The sequence below is a fragment of the Podarcis cretensis genome (assembly GCF_951804945.1).
Source record: "Podarcis cretensis genome assembly, chromosome: 1".
Lineage (NCBI taxonomy): Eukaryota > Metazoa > Chordata > Lepidosauria > Squamata > Lacertidae > Podarcis > Podarcis cretensis.
The window spans coordinates 59,206,001-59,221,608 of NC_137170.1; the positions used below are offsets into that span (position 1 = coordinate 59,206,001).

At 42.3% G+C, this 15,608-nt stretch overlaps 1 protein-coding gene across 1 annotated transcript in view; it reads left to right on the forward strand.

The window, feature by feature from the left end:
• Window positions 1-15,522, forward strand: part of ABTB2 (ankyrin repeat and BTB domain containing 2) — a 161,884-nt gene extending 146,362 nt beyond the window's left edge. The window contains exons 10-17 of the mRNA XM_079951059.1: window positions 2,031-2,257; window positions 3,855-4,033; window positions 4,838-4,943; window positions 5,042-5,144; window positions 6,280-6,370; window positions 7,663-7,731; window positions 11,351-11,464; window positions 13,393-15,522. Coding sequence (XP_079807185.1) covers window positions 2,031-2,257; window positions 3,855-4,033; window positions 4,838-4,943; window positions 5,042-5,144; window positions 6,280-6,370; window positions 7,663-7,731; window positions 11,351-11,464; window positions 13,393-13,590 — 1,087 coding nt within the window. The 3' untranslated portion in view covers window positions 13,591-15,522. The remainder of the gene's footprint in view (window positions 1-2,030; window positions 2,258-3,854; window positions 4,034-4,837; window positions 4,944-5,041; window positions 5,145-6,279; window positions 6,371-7,662; window positions 7,732-11,350; window positions 11,465-13,392) is intronic.
• The last annotated feature ends 86 nt before the right edge of the window (window positions 15,523-15,608 follow it).

Here is a 15,608-nt window from a genome sequence, read left to right on the forward strand (position 1 = left end):
AGAAAGTATTCCAGCCCCTCCATCTCCCAGAACCCAGAGAGCCTTGAAAGTAGGAGAGCAAAGAACTCAGAGACAGAGAGCACGTAGCAGCACCCGTAGAGGAGATGACGAGGATGACGAATGAGGAGGTGGGAGAGACGGAGGGTGGAGATTCACTCGGGACATTGCTATTATCCAAGAGGCTGGGCTCAATAGCCTCTCACTGTAAATACTGAATAAAAAAGGATGGTAAGAAATCTTAATTTGTCTTTATACTTTCCTGGGCAACAGCTGGGAGTTGCTGACAGCATCCTGACATTGACATTAACAGAGTATTTTTAAAAAAGTTTACAAACACAGAAGAAAACAACATTTTTATATGACATAAGTCCTAAGTTAGGAAGATTGTGAGCTCGTGTCTCCGCTGCTATATTTTGCTTTTGACTTCACTCCCCCAATCACACCTATGCTAAAATCATGGGTACCTGAACTACGGAGTATCAATTACTTCTTCACTAGGGAAAAGCAGCAGAAAATTTCCCTATCTGTTGCTTCTTTCTGGAAAAAATGCACAAAGAGAGCATACATGAGAGATAAATTTGTGCCCTCTGTAGTCATACAGAAAACGTCATGTGCCCAGCTTGTGCGCAGAGAGAACAGCGGCAAGCAGTAATTTGGATCAACCACTAACAGTTGGTGTGGCTGTTGTGTAAATTTGTGTGGTGCAATGGAATGTGGACCTGCTGAGCTATGAAGCTCATGGGGTGGCTGTAGATTGTTATGATGGTAAAGGAAGATGAACCCATGTATGCTTCTCTTGATCTTTGGAGGAAGAAGGGGATACAAATTGGGGTAGGTGGGTGGGAAACACAGATAGCCTATGGACAAAACAATAAGTATGCAAGCACTGAAAGGATTTAATGTTGAATTCTGCTTTTATATTTATCCTGCTGATACGAAAAGGCACTTTGCCATCTTTAAAGCATATCTGTGGAGATAAGGGTCTATTAACCCAAACTTCTTGCATAGCCTGGAATGAGCTTATACTTTAGCCCTCTTCAGGCAATACCTGTACATGTTAAGTAAAGAGGTGAGGGGGCAATGAGCATGCTAGCTCTGCCACTGCCACTCCAGTTGCCATTGGGATCACCTTCCACAAGCAGGAAGGCAATCTTCTGAAGTGGGGAGACTTCAGTACCCTTGGAGTACATTCTTGTGTGTTTTAGAATACAGTGGTACCTCAGGTTACAGACGCTTCACGTTACAGACTCCACTAACCCAGAAACAGTACCTCAGGTTAAGAACTTTGCTTCAGGATGAGAACAGAAATTGTGTGGCAGCGGCGCAACAGCAGTAGCAGGCCCCATTAGCTTAAGTGGTACCTCAGGTTAAGAACAGTTTCAGGTTAAGAACTGTTGGGATACTGCCAGGGAGACAAAGGCCATCACTGCCTCCACGTCGCCTCCAGACGTCCATCGATCTCCCGTAGATAGATCAATTAGCGACACGAAGCCTCGGAAATAGCTTTCCACATTCCGGAGTTCATGCATGCTCTATCAGCAGAGTTCGCACAATGAAAGATGCACTCAGGAGAGTATTATTTATAACTTTATTCAGCGTTGGTCAGAACAAAGAGAAAACATGTCTGCCTGCTTCGATGTCTCAGGCACAGAGAGAGAAACGAAAGCAATAGACAAAATATATACTTCCTATGAACAGGAAATACGCAGAATCTGTGACTCACAAAGCCTGCTCCCTTTTAAGACCTCTGGAACGAATTAAGTTCTTAACCTGAGGTACCACTGTAATGGGGTTTTCAAGATCTGTGTGAAGCCTCCATGGGTACAGGAAGCTCTCTTCTTTAGACAGTCACTCTGCAACTTGTGGAGGGCCACAGGTTCAATGGGGAATATTGCTATAGCACACTCACCTCTCATGCCCCACCCTCCACACCCCATGTTTAACAAACACAGGATCTGAACACCTGAAGAGAGCCCGTTGGGATACCACACCCAACCGCGAATAGCATCTCTTGCTTTCCTTTATTGCAGAAATGTTCTGCGCAAGCTCTTGACCCAGCCGCAGCAGTCCAAGGGGGATGTCCTCTCGCTGGAAGAGATTTTAGCAGAGGGCGTGGACAGTGACACCTCCAGCCAAGGAAGCTCCAACGAGGGCCAGGTTAAGCTATGCAAAGCCAGGATGAAGGCTTTGCAAGAGGCCATGTACTACAGTGCTGAGCATGGCTACGTCGACATCACAATGGAGCTCAGAACGCTTGGTAAGCGGAGCTCATTTCCGGACACATTGCTTCAAGAATAACAAGGCCTGTGATTTTAAGATATGGGAGCATTCCCACTCTGTCTATAAACTTTATTTGTTTGTTTGTTTGTTTGTTTGTTTGTTTGTTTGTTTGTTTGTTTGTTTAAAAGAGGTGTTTTAGTACATCTTATATAGTGGGCGAGATCCAACCACTGAGTCTCATCAGCAGAAGCCCTGAACAAGGACCTCTGTTTATGGGTGGGGTGCCCCCTTCTTGTCCTCCCCTGTATGCCCCTGCACTCCCGAAATTGGATCTGAGGGGTAGGGTAAAACAGTATGTGAGGGATTGCTCTATCTGGCAAGCCAAATGCTTGCACCACTGGAACGATCAGAAGAGTGCAGCGTTGAATTCCTCTAAATATGTTTCTAGAATACATTACATAAAACTTTAATAAGTCAGCACCTGCCTGTAAGCTTACATTCTAAAAGGCAAGACAACAGAAGTAGTGGAGAGAGGAAATATTTGCATTTCTGTGTTTATCCATATTTTATTTATTAATTATAGTGTTTCTGAAGTAGAAAGAGGGCCCTCCTTACTGTTGGAGTAACACATGAGAATTGCAAAGTAACAGAATGTTACTCTGTGATTTCTCAACTTTTAACATTTGTTTGCACATTCTAAAAGCAGAGCAAATAAATAAATACAGATATCCAAGATTTTTTAAATCGTTTCACATCTGTTCCTAATTTGATCCATGCCAAAGAACTCACTGTGTTTGTTGTAAACATCTAGTTGTAGCAATGTTCAGTTTTAGAAACAATGTATAGGACATGGGTAGGCAACCTAAGGTCCGTGGACTGGATGTGGCCCAGTCGCCTTCTCAGTCCGGCCTGCGGACAGTCCGGGAATCAGCGTGTTTTTACATGAGTAGAATGTGTGCTTTTATTTAAAATGCATCTCTGGGTTATTTGTGGTGCATAGGAATTCGTTCTTCTTTTTTAAAAAATATAGTCCAGCCCCCTGCAAGGTCTGGTTGACAGTGGACCGGCCCAGTGAGCCTCTTGGGCTTGCCAATCAGAAGGTCAGCGGTTCGAATCCCCACAATGGGGTGAGCTCCCATTGCTTGGTCCCTGCTCCTGCCAACCTTTGAAAGTTTGAAAGCATGCCAAACAGTGCAAGTAGATAAATAGGTACCGCTCCGGCAGGAAGGTTTCGCCAGAAGCGGCTTAGTCATGCTGGCCACATGACCCGGAAAAACTGTCTGCAGACAAACGTCAGCTCCCTCAGCCAGAAAAGCAAGATGAGCGCCGCAACCCCAGAGTCATCCACTACTGGACTTAACTGTCAGGGGTCCTTTACCTTTACCTGTATTAACTTCAGAGGGTCTGCTCTGAGTAGGACTAGTTTTATATACAACCCACTATGTCTATCATACCTTGCAAGTAAATTCCCCAGAGACATCTGGTTAGAATATTGAGAAGAATCATTTGGTTTGATTCAGCAAATAAATAAATAAATAAATAAATGTGTATATTTTCTGCCTTTTCTTTTGCTGCCATCACTTCAGAGCTTTCTCCATGGTAAAATAACCATTTTTGCTTTTTAATGGCCACAGGAATCCCATGGAAGCTCCACGTGTGGATTGAGTCACTCCAAACAACTTTTTATCAGTCTCGTTACTCAGTAGTGCAGAATCTTCTACGGGAATTTGTCACCATTAAAGAAGAAGACTACAATGAAGAGCTGGTTAATGATGGACTGCAGCTGATGTTTGAAATCCTCAGAACCAGCAAAGTAATCAGTTTCAAAACTATATTCAGATATGCATTGTTTGGCTCAAGAAAATCTTCAGCTCCTTCCAAGGGCTCTGTAGTTTGCTTGGGCGGAATCAGTGATGTGTGAGGATCCCAGTTAATTCTGGAAGCAGGGGACAATACCATGCTGTGTTTACTTGAGCCTGATTAACACAATTTTGCCAGGGATCAAATGTAAAAGGTCTCAACAAAGTCTCCATCTAAGCAGAGACCCTCCTTCTAATAGTAATTGAGATACCTGTAGTGAGTTTGCTCTAAAAGGACAAAGGATTTCGTTAAAACACACACACACACACACACACACACACTTAGCTAAAATACTTTTATTCTGCCTTTCTGCCACACAGTTGCATACATGGAAATTTAAATGCATGTAATTTGCAAAGATCTAAATAGTCACACTGCATTATACAGAAGTAGATAGACACTTCAAAAGGATAATACAGGCCCTAGTCTTACTCCAGCTCAAGCAATTCACAACTAGTTGCAAAAATCACCCCTCCCAGCTGTGGAATCACATCCCTATATGCTTCAGAAAAGACATCTAGCTCACATAGTGGGGTCCAGATTTGTATTTTTCTTAGCAAAGAGAGATTCCAGTAAGAATGGATTTAAAATTAGCTCTGTTTGAACCTTACACTCTGCAGAGAGCTGAATTTTAACTCCTTGTCCTTTATATTCCTCTATATACTGTAAGGGAGCAGCAAGGAAAATAGGCAGCTTTTAGCTGTATGAGATTGGTCCTTACAGAGCTCTAATGATCTCCATTCGTTCTTATTCACAGAATGAGTCTATCAACCAGCAACTTGCCTCTATCTTCGCTCATTGCTACGGAAGCAGCCCCATCCCTGGCATTCCTGAAATCAGGAAGACACTTCCAGCACGCCTAGGTAAGACGGTCACCAGCAGTGATTTTGAGGGTATTGTTTTTGACTTTGTAGCTGTGAAGCCTTGCTAAACCATTTCCTCCTCTTCTTCTCCTGCACAGATCCTCACTTTTTAAATAACAAAGATATGTCCGATGTTACTTTTCTAGTGGAAGGAAAACTGTTTTATGCACACAAAGTTCTTCTGGTGACTGCTTCAAACAGGTGAGATACTTAGGAAGTGGCATATGATGCCTTTGCAGAGTCATTCCAAGATCAAGAAAGATGAATGGTTGAGTTGCTTACTCAAAGAAGTAATCCCTATTTTAGTTTTTCACAATGCCAAGCTGTCATTTCTTTGAATATGGATGCAAGGAAGCATCCTCCATACACATTAGTCTGTGTATCTATCACATCTGATCTACACTTTCATGTGAACCAGTCTTCAGCTTTTATTGATAACTTGAACACAACCTGAACAGGAAATACTTAAGCTGTAAAAGAAGGATTAATGGATGGTTGCAGCTCAGAATGGCAGAGAACAAGGCCAGAGGGAGGCTTTTCTTCTTTCAAGGAGAACAGGACTAAACAGGATTAGATATGGTGTGTAGCAGGCATGGGAAACCTACTGCCTGTGGGTCTCATTAGACCTAACATGGCTTCTGGTTTTGGCCACAAGACCATTTTCTCAACTAGAACCAGCTACCCATTACCTGTTGTCAGGTGCAGGGCAAGTAAAGGTACTGATGGAAAGGAACAACCTCAGGAAGGTTAAACTGCGCTCCCGGTTGTTTCTTGGAAAACATGCCCGGCATTCATTTCCTTTAAAATTTGACACCAAACCCAAGCTCTACTGGGATTGGTTTCACTTTGGAAGTTTAGATCAGGGCTCCAGAGGGGAGCCAATTCCTGCTGAAAGCAGGGCTTGCAGTCAGTGATGCAAATGCAACCCCCATTGGGACTGTCTGTACTTGGATGCAGTCAGCTGATTGGCAAGTATTTCATGTTTCACCAGAGTTGGATAAGATCACATATTAGCCAAAACCAGGCTTTGAAGGACAAGGGGAAATAATGAGAGGCAGGAGGGTGCATGCAATCGCACGGCTTGTTTCTGGCCTAGCCTCATGTTAAATCTTAATCAGAACTTCATAACTTCTATCATATACCAGGAGCTAGTAAAAAAAATGGTTCTACCTACATATTTTTAATTCTGCCTCTCACATGGATTTTTCTATCAGGAAAGAAGGTGTCATTGAAACTCTTAAAGCCATAGGCCCTTTTTCACTTCACGTATAGAAAAATAATCTAAGCAAATGCAGCTTGAAAGGCTCTTTCTGAAATCTTTCGTCTGCTTTCACAGGTTTAAGACACTGATGACCAATAAAACTGAACAAGACAGTCAAGGCAGCAAGACTGTAGAAATTAGTGATATGAAGTACAATATCTTCAAGGTATGTATTTAAGAATAATCTGCACTGTTACCCTTTTCAAATGCTAAAACTGAGTATGATTCAGAGGCATCATAGTCTTAAAAGTTTCAGGTTTAGGGGACCTGTCATTCAAAAGAATTAACAATTTTGGCTGAAGAAGCGGGTTTTGCTTATGTTCAAAAGAAGAAACCAATATAAATGAACTCTAAAATTCATTCATCAAATTGAGATCTACCCAAAATTCATTTGTCCAACCAAACGCTTTAATCCATCCCCGGTTACTTGTTGATGTGGACAAAGGAGCTTGTGAATCAGAGATTGCTGAAATGCTCAGCTCAGCAGCAGTTTTCATGTCATGGTGTCACTTTTGCATTGGTGATGAACTGCTATTAACCATGTCCAAGATCTTCTAATTCACACATTACTTTTGTCCATGACAGCAAATGTATACCAGAGATAACTGGGCAAAGCTGTCAACTTTTCCCTTTTCTTGCGAGGAATCCTATTCGGAATAAGGGAATTTCCCTTAAAAAAAGGGAAACGTTGAGAGCTATGTAACTGGGACTTCTAGTACAGCTCAAACTGTACTTGTGTAAACAGTCACCAAAATCTGCTGGAAGTTACGAGGCATAATTTTTATGCCATGTTAAGCAAGTTAGGTCTGAATAGAGTCAGAAAATGTGCAGCCTTTGTGTTGAATCTGTTTAATGGTCAAAAGGTTAAAAGGATTGGAATATTTAACTTTTACTCTCTTTTTCAAACATCTGCAAACCTTAATGTCCAGTCTGTCATGTGAAGGGAGAGTTGGCATTGGCATATAAACAAAAATATACACCACTGAAATCCAGCACTCAGGAGCTCTTCCCACTTTCCAGATCTGTTTTTAAAGATCTACAGGAAAATGTGTTGAAGCTGGAAAACTGAAAGCCTAAAAGTAACATTGTGTAGAACTGACACAAGGATCCGTTTATTTGCACTCTTTCCTCAGCCATCAATCACTTATTTTTTGTGCTTTGGCTATATAGGAAAAATGCAATTGCAGCTCAGTTTGCAAAGTGGAGACATTCTGTATTTTAATCTTGAGCTGAGCTGTAATTGCTATGTTTGCATCCAGACTTTGCTGGCCAGACCGGTCCATCGCCAGAGTTGAATAGTAAAGAGCTTACACGGAAATTAATATTGCATATTGCACTTGCTTTAATTTATAATCACTGAAAGTTTCTGTATTGGGAGCCAAGTTGCTGTGTGACAGTTTCCCAAGGCAAACCTGCGAGTTCGCATTTCTCACTGCTTTGGCTGTGTTCCTGTTTCAGATGCTGATGCAATATTTATATTATGGAGGAACAGAATCTATGGAAATTCCTACTGCTGATATTTTAGAGGTGAGAGCATTTCTCCCAACCCCTTTCAGTATATTGCAATGGTTCTCAAAGGGTGTAGCAGGAGAGGATGGCAAGTGTGGCAGGAAGATGGAAGGACAATTACAGAAACATTTAAACATTTCAGTGTAGTATAGTATAGTATAGTATAGTATAGTATAGTATAGTATAGTATAGTATAGTATAGTTTGACAGATTTCTCCCCCGCCCCCAGAATATGGATAGGTATCTTTTCAAAATGAGAGCAAGAGCATCAAGTGATTCTGAGGACAATCCTGGTTGCCATTTATCATTATATTTTGGGAATGATTCATGTTCTTATGTAGCTGCATTGTTTTATACTTTCTGGATGTCCTATGATCATGTTATAAAATAGTCGTGCTCTGTGTTATAAATCAAGCACTTCTAGGAGTTGTTTCTTTATGTTTTCCAGTGTATTTCTGATCAATAAGAAATTCAGTGTGGTGTGAGCAAATATTTATTCTGAAAGTGCAGCCCAGAGAAAAATAGTTTCAGAACCACTGGGCTGTTGTCATCTTGTGCTGGTTCAGGATTATTTATTTATTTATATATATACCAATAAACCATAAGCACACTTCAAAGCAGTTTGCATTAAAAAGATACAATAAAAGCCTTCAAAAGTTAAAAACAATTTAAAAGGAAAAAGGTTAAAAACAAGCATTGTGGAAGGATGAACTCTTAATTGCCTGCATAGGACTGGCGGAATAGAAATGTTAGTATCAATAATATTGAGGACGTGTATCTATACCACAAAATTTGTGCTTTGCAGGCACACTGTGCTGTTTGACAAATGATTTCCTAAGAGTTTAGACTGAGTGCCCATGTGATATATTCTGAAACTAAAAGAGAACTTCCCTGTTTAGGGAAGCTTTTAATGTTTGACGGACTATTGTATTTTAATATTTTGTTGGAAGCCGCCCAGAGTGGCTGGGGAAGCCCAGCCAGATGGGCGGGGTATAAATAATAATAATAATAATAATAATAATAATAATAATAATAATAGGATGAGGAAAAGTGATACTCTGAGGACAGATACTCCACTTTGTGGCTCAGTGACTGGAAATGCGGAGCCCGTAGACTAGTTAATCTGTGCATTTATGTAGAAAATTAATAGTACAAGGTTCAAGTTAGGTGGAAGTTCATTTTTGTCAATTTAACATACTGGGTCAGCTAGATCAAAATCTACAACCAGGTTGTTATATAGTCATACCTCGGGTTGAATACGCTTTTGAGTTGAGCGTGTTTGAGTTGCGCTCCGCGGCAACCCAGAAGTAACGGAGCGCGTTACTTCCGGGTTTCGCCGCTTGTGCATGCGCAGACTCTCAAAATGACGTCACGCGCATGCGCAGAAGCGGCAAAAAGCGACGCACATGTGCGCAGATGTGCCGTTGCTAGTTACGTTTACCTCTAGATGCAAACGGGGCTCAGCAATGGATCTCGTTCTTATCTATAGGTACCAGTGTAATTTACAAACATGGCCAATCAGCAAGGGTGATGGGAATTATAGTTCAGCATCATCTGGAAGGCCCAAGGTTCCCCACACACCCCGGGTTAGATGCTCCACAGTTTTGGAATCTGGGGAGCGTTATGTCTGCTGTTTCTTTTTTTCACTCTGTATTTGCCGCTTACCTCTCATCCTGATGTTTTAAGCTGTTATTTTTAAAGGCTAGTCCATGTTTCCACCTGTATCTTATTGCCCTGTTTGTGAGATTCATTGAAACAAAGCGCAGTTTAGAAGAGCATCCAGCAAATAAAAGCGATGCGATGCGCAGGTGTGAAAACTCAAAATGTGATCATATTGCATCACAGCATGAGTAGGGAGAGTTCATTATGGAAGAAAATGGCACAAACATGCCATGACACACTCGTGTTGCAGCTGGTCTAGACTAGTTGAGGATTGCTCCATGCTGCTTTATTCTGTATTGTTTTGCTTTGAGGTCAAGACTGTTCACTTTTAACTTTTTCTATGGTACCAACCAGTGTACACAGAGCCTTAACTGAAAAATAATAACAGTGTGACAAAAATAGGCAGGAGATTGCAATTGGCGACAGGGAAACAAAAGAGAAAGGGGGGAAGAGAGAAAGGGGCAGCAACAGAGAAATGTGGGGTAAATGCAGCTTTACTTACTTAAAACCCTTTAAAGCTCAGGGGAGGATCAAGGACTAATGGCAAGGGTGAGATTTAAAGAAGGGATTTGAAGGAGATAAAATACTACATGCACCTTTAGGAAGGGTGTATGGGATAATGGGTAGAGTCACAACAGAGTGCAATAGACCTTTGGGAGGCTGAGATTGGCTCGGTTTAAGGAGCAGAGATTGTGAGGGAAGCAAGCAATTGGGTTTTAAGAAGGAGGCTTCACACTACCTAAGCGATGAGTGTGATAAATGAGTTTGGAGGCAGCATTATAGACTGAGAAACTACTGAATGATTGGGGGGGGGGGAAGAGAAAATGACAGTCATCCCAGACACAGGTGAATGGCCAGAGCATAGCAGAATTTAAGCTGACCAGACCGAGAGAAGTTGGAGGGCTTTTGGGGAGAAGTGACACAGCTGTGTAACCAACGCAAAGGAAAGGAAAGGGGGTCTTAGAGATAAAGCCAAGACTGCCTACGTGGTCAGGAGGAAAGGTTGCTGAGAGATATGGAGAGTAATCAAGGAGAATTAGCCCTGGCAGGAAAGATAAGCAGTTCAGCCTGATACACATGGAATTTGAAACAGCGATTAGACATTCAGGTTATTGGACAGGGAGATGGAGGGGGAGAGGTGTGGGGTATACAATTCCAGTTCCCTATAACTTTGGAGGGCTTAAACCTGATCCAGCCATTCAGATACACACATAGTACAGTACTCCACATAACTGGACCGCCTCATAATATGTGTGGGGATTATTTGTTGAGTGGACTCCTCCGTGAAAATTTCCAAAACTTAAAATAAATGGCTAAATTCTGGATTTTACTGCTGTGCAGCACATAGCCGAGCAATTGTTTTTTAAGTGTTCCTCCTATAGAAAGCTCTGTAAACAGTAAAACTAGTACATCCATGGAGAGAGCTGAACTAAACTTCTTAATGCCCTGCTTTCCTACATGCATTGCATTTTGTTTTGTTTTGTTTTGTTTTGTTTTGTTTTGTTTTGTTTTGTTTTGTTTTGTTTTGTTTTGTGAGGGAATACACCTTCAGTCTAAAGTGGGACAGCCATAGTACGCTACCAAAACACTCTTACATCTTACTCTGTTATCTGTGGACTTAATATCCATATTGGATTAACTGGCACATCTCCCTGACATTTCTCTCTCTCTAATAGACAAGAGAAATTATGACAGGGGCATTTTCAGGCAAGTTAACCCTCCTGCAATTCAAAGGAGGATTCTACCATCTGTAGAGCTGAACATTTTGATTAAGGCTTTGGGAGACGCTTCCTGACCCATTAATGCTGTAGCTCAAGAATAAGGAAAAGCGCCAATTACACAGTTCAGTTTTGCAAGGAAGTTGGAAGGCTGTGCGAAAACAAAACAAGTTTCGGTTTTGCTTCCTTGATGTGCACAGCTTCCCTTGTCAATCACCCGTTGTCATCTTCAGTGACTTCTCTTTCATCCTCACTAGCTGCTCTCCGCTGCCAGCCTATTCCAGTTGGACGGCCTCCAGAGACACTGTGAAATACTTTGCGCCCAAACCATCAGCACCGAAAGCTGCGTCAACATCTATAAATATGCCAAGGTAAAGGACAAGTCCTCTTCCGTTCAGCCTCAATAAGACTTGCAAGTGTTTTCAGGTGCTGTGAACGTAAGAATAGCCCTGCTTGATCAAAGCAAGGAGTAATCTAGTTTTGATCCTTGTTTCAATCAGTGGCTGGCCAGCTTTGCTTTTGGAGAAGTCCAGAAGGACACAAAGGACACAGTTCACCACTTCTTGCTTGTCCACAACAAGCAAGTATGCTGTATTTGAATTATGTCGACGGAGCAATCCCAGACGAGATGCTCCTCTGCATAGAAGAACATTAAGGGGTGGTATTCGATTAAATAATACAATGAACGAAATGACTTCCCACTTGTGCCCACTCCACTCACCATGTCCACCCTCCATCTGTTCCTCTAGAGCAGATTTGGGGGTGGCATGGGGTATACACAGAGGAAGGAGAGAAGAGAAGTCCCATTGCACAAGCAGAGGAGTTGTTGCGTTGGCTCAGTTATTTAGTTGAATGCCACCCATGGAAAACTGGGATGTCAGTGACATCGTGCCGTGGAGAAAGTTTCTAGCAGTCCATCTTCTAAGCTCCCATTTGCAGTGTGAAGTGGTGCAGCTAAGGCACAGACTTGCCACTTTGCCGCTCGGAAAAAAGGAGAGGAAAGGCAGTGTTGTTGTAATGATGCACACGTTATCAGCAGCAGCAAATACAGTGGTACCTCAGGTTAAGTACTTAATTCGTTCCGGAGGTCCGTTCTTAACCTGAAACTGTTCTTAACCTGAAGCACCACTTTAGCTAATGGGGCCTCCTGCTGCCGCTGCGCCACCTTAGCACAATTTCTGTTCTCATCCTGAAGCAAAGTTCTTCCGAGGTACCACTGTAGTCTTAACAAGTTAGAGTCAACTAATTGTTAGGTCTTGTTCATAAATCCTACATTGGTCTATCTTTCTGTGGCAGGATTCCTATTCCACAAGCAGCTCCATGGCTTGTAGATGCTCAGCAGATGTTTTCAATCAACACTGCATCTTCCTTCTAGGGAAAGTGTCACTTGTTTCATTTCTGCCCAGCACCCCATTATTAAAAGCACCAGAATCATGTTAAGAAGCAGGCAATAACTCCAGCATGAACCGGGGTATGATGCAGGTGTTGCATCAGGGTGACACAAGTGACTAGGCCTGGTATATCCAACGCCACAACCATTTTTCAAATATTTATTGCTTCTTCGTTGGAACTTTCACTTCTATGAACTGGGAAGGTGGTGGACTTTATGATGCCCATATTATATTTTTAAGAATGCTGTGGAAGGGAAACACCAGAAACAGACTCCCTAATCATACATACTTTTTATCAAGACATATCATCAGAACGTTTTTCTACCAATGAGGTGGCAGCCCAGTAGAATATAAATAATCAGGGGCTGGAACCATCTTTCCCAACACAGCAGCAGGGTACCTTAGAGTAGCTCTTGTGTGTTTTATTAAACGTCCACTTTTTCTAAGGCTCATCGTATATGCACAGAATTTCTTTGACTGCTAATACCATGTGCCATCTGGTACTGTTCATTATGCTGTCATGGGGTGCCACATGGATTGCACCCTCACATAACAAAACAGGTATCATCTTGGCTATTTCATTGACCAGCTGCTCTTTTCCTTTAAGAGTTACTTGACTTTGGCTCAACAAGCAGCAGGAGATCACAAAGGGATTAGAAAGAGGGAGACTTTTACCCTCTTTAAAATATCCCAGTAGAACTGCCCCCCCCAAACACACACACACAGGGGACAGAAAATATTCGTTAACCCCGGGATTAATATCCTCTTAACCATTTGCTGTCAGCATTTAAGCCTCCCCATACACTGAAGCTGTCTGAGTGGGTGGGGGAGAGAGAGGCAATAATTGACAGCTGCATAAAAAATCCCACTTATCCGCCAATCTGACATGATGCTCTTCTGTTTTTCAGATCCACAGTGCCCAGGAACTAGTCTGTTTCTGCGAGGGCTTCTTCCTCAAACACATGAGTGCCTTGTTGGACCAGGAGCCTTTCAAACAGCTCATCTATGGCAGGAACAGTAAAGTTCAGGGTCTGGATCCCCTGCAGGACTTGCAGTCCACACTGGCCAGCAGACTTCATTCCATTTACATCACCTCAAGGGTGTGATTGCCAAGAGGAACTACAGTGACCCTGTCTGGATAAGCTGGGATGCTCAAAGCACTTGCTCATCTAACTGCACTAGGACGGGATTTTGGCCCAAATTTGCTGGCTTCCCTCGCCAGCAACTGGATTGCTGAAAGTTCCTCCACCAGATCCAAAAATCCCCAGTACAAAAGACCTGACCATCCACTGTGCAGCTGGGATTTATAGGCACGGACACCCAAAGCAAATACTCCAGTCTAGCTCAGGAAACCTTGCTTGCTGGATTAGAAGCTGCGAGTATAAATCATTCAGGCAGGAAAACATGCAGTCTGTTGCGTTTTTGTGAAGGAGATGCACATTCTGAAGTATGTTGTAATGTACATTCTCCACCACATTGAGTTGCACATCAACAGCTTGTTTGGGTGTGACAAAACTGAATCGGTACCTTAATGCTTTGATCTGTACTGAAAATTAGATGGCAGGGTTGGGAAGTCGCTAACTGGGAACAAAACTCCTCCCTAACACCCAGGGCTTTTTTCAGCTGGAACTCACTGGAACTCAGTTCCAGCACCTCTCAGGTGGGTGCCATTGCCATTCTAAAAGAACGAGGGAGGAGTTAATGGTGAGTTCTGGCACCTCTTTTTCTAGAAAAAATAGCACTGCTAACACCCAACACTTTTGTCAAGGGTTGCTTCCACCTTTGCATTCTCTACTGGATGAACATTTAGGGTGGAATATTTAAAAAACTGGGACATCATGCCATTTATGCAAAGTGCTCACTGTTTGGGGAGAGATTTGCAAGTGAACGATGCTTCTTCTGTGAAGGGCGTATTGTTAATAGACTAAAGGAGGAAAAGGATAGAGGGGAGCTGTATAGGAGCAAGGGGGGGAGAGATGTGTTGCAAATGTATTTGTAGAGCGTGGATGGGGAACCTGTGGCTCTCCAGGTGTTGCTGGCCTCAAACTCCCATCAGCCCCAGCCAACATGGCCAGTCTTGAGGGATGATGGGAGTTGCAGTCCCACAGTATCCAGATGGCCACAGGCTCCCCACGCCTGTTGTAGTGTTTCAGGGAAGTTACTAGAAGTGTAATAGAAATGTGGGACTGCTTGGTGTGAATATATGTTTTAGAGGCAAGAGAAGTTTTTCTCCACAATCATATCTAGTTTTTTTTCAACCCTGTGAATTGCCCTCCTCACACACTGAAGCATTTTCGTTTTAACATGTCATTGGCAGGTTGGGAGAGCATTCAATACAAAACCAAGCATCTTTGTAAATGATTATTTCATCAGTTTTGAGGATGATAAAGGTCAAAGCACTTCAGCATATTATGGCTGAGAAAATTAACTCTGAGGTAGACACCTTTTCTCAGGCATCAAGCCTACTTTCTTGCATCTCTCACTCATCACTTAACCATTTCTCTCTCTCTACTTCATCTTTCTGCATAATACACCAACATCACACAGTACTGAAATGTCGTTGCTGCCAAGGTAAAATAATTCAGCCCTTCAAAAAGCCAGGAGGAACTTCATGAGCGGCACATATTGTAAGTGGGCCAGGAATAGGGAGCGGATCAGAATGCTAAAAGTTAAAAAATGCTCAGTGCAAACAGGCTCTTGCACAGTAGCTGTCCGAGGCAGTTGTTAAACTAGGTGGTAAGATTATACACCCTTCAATCAATCACTTTTGAAATTTGGACCAGAAACGAACCCACAAATTCACATTTCCCTCCCTGACCCCAGAAATCACAGAAAAGGTCAAGCTTGTTTGGGAATATCCCCAAAAGTTGTAATTCTGGAAAATAATTTTGAAAAAGCTGTTTCAGCTATCTGTACAAAAAAAATATTATAGATTCTGTTGCATTGCTGTAATGTTGTCTGCTACATTAACTGTACATTAATGTCACTTATGTAAATGTACCATATTTTATTAACAACATAACTTTTGTTAAACTTTACAGATGGTATAAGCTCAGTTCTTTTAAGGCGGCTAGGGAACACATTATGATGAAAAGGAAGAGATAAAAACAAGAGTGCCTTATGA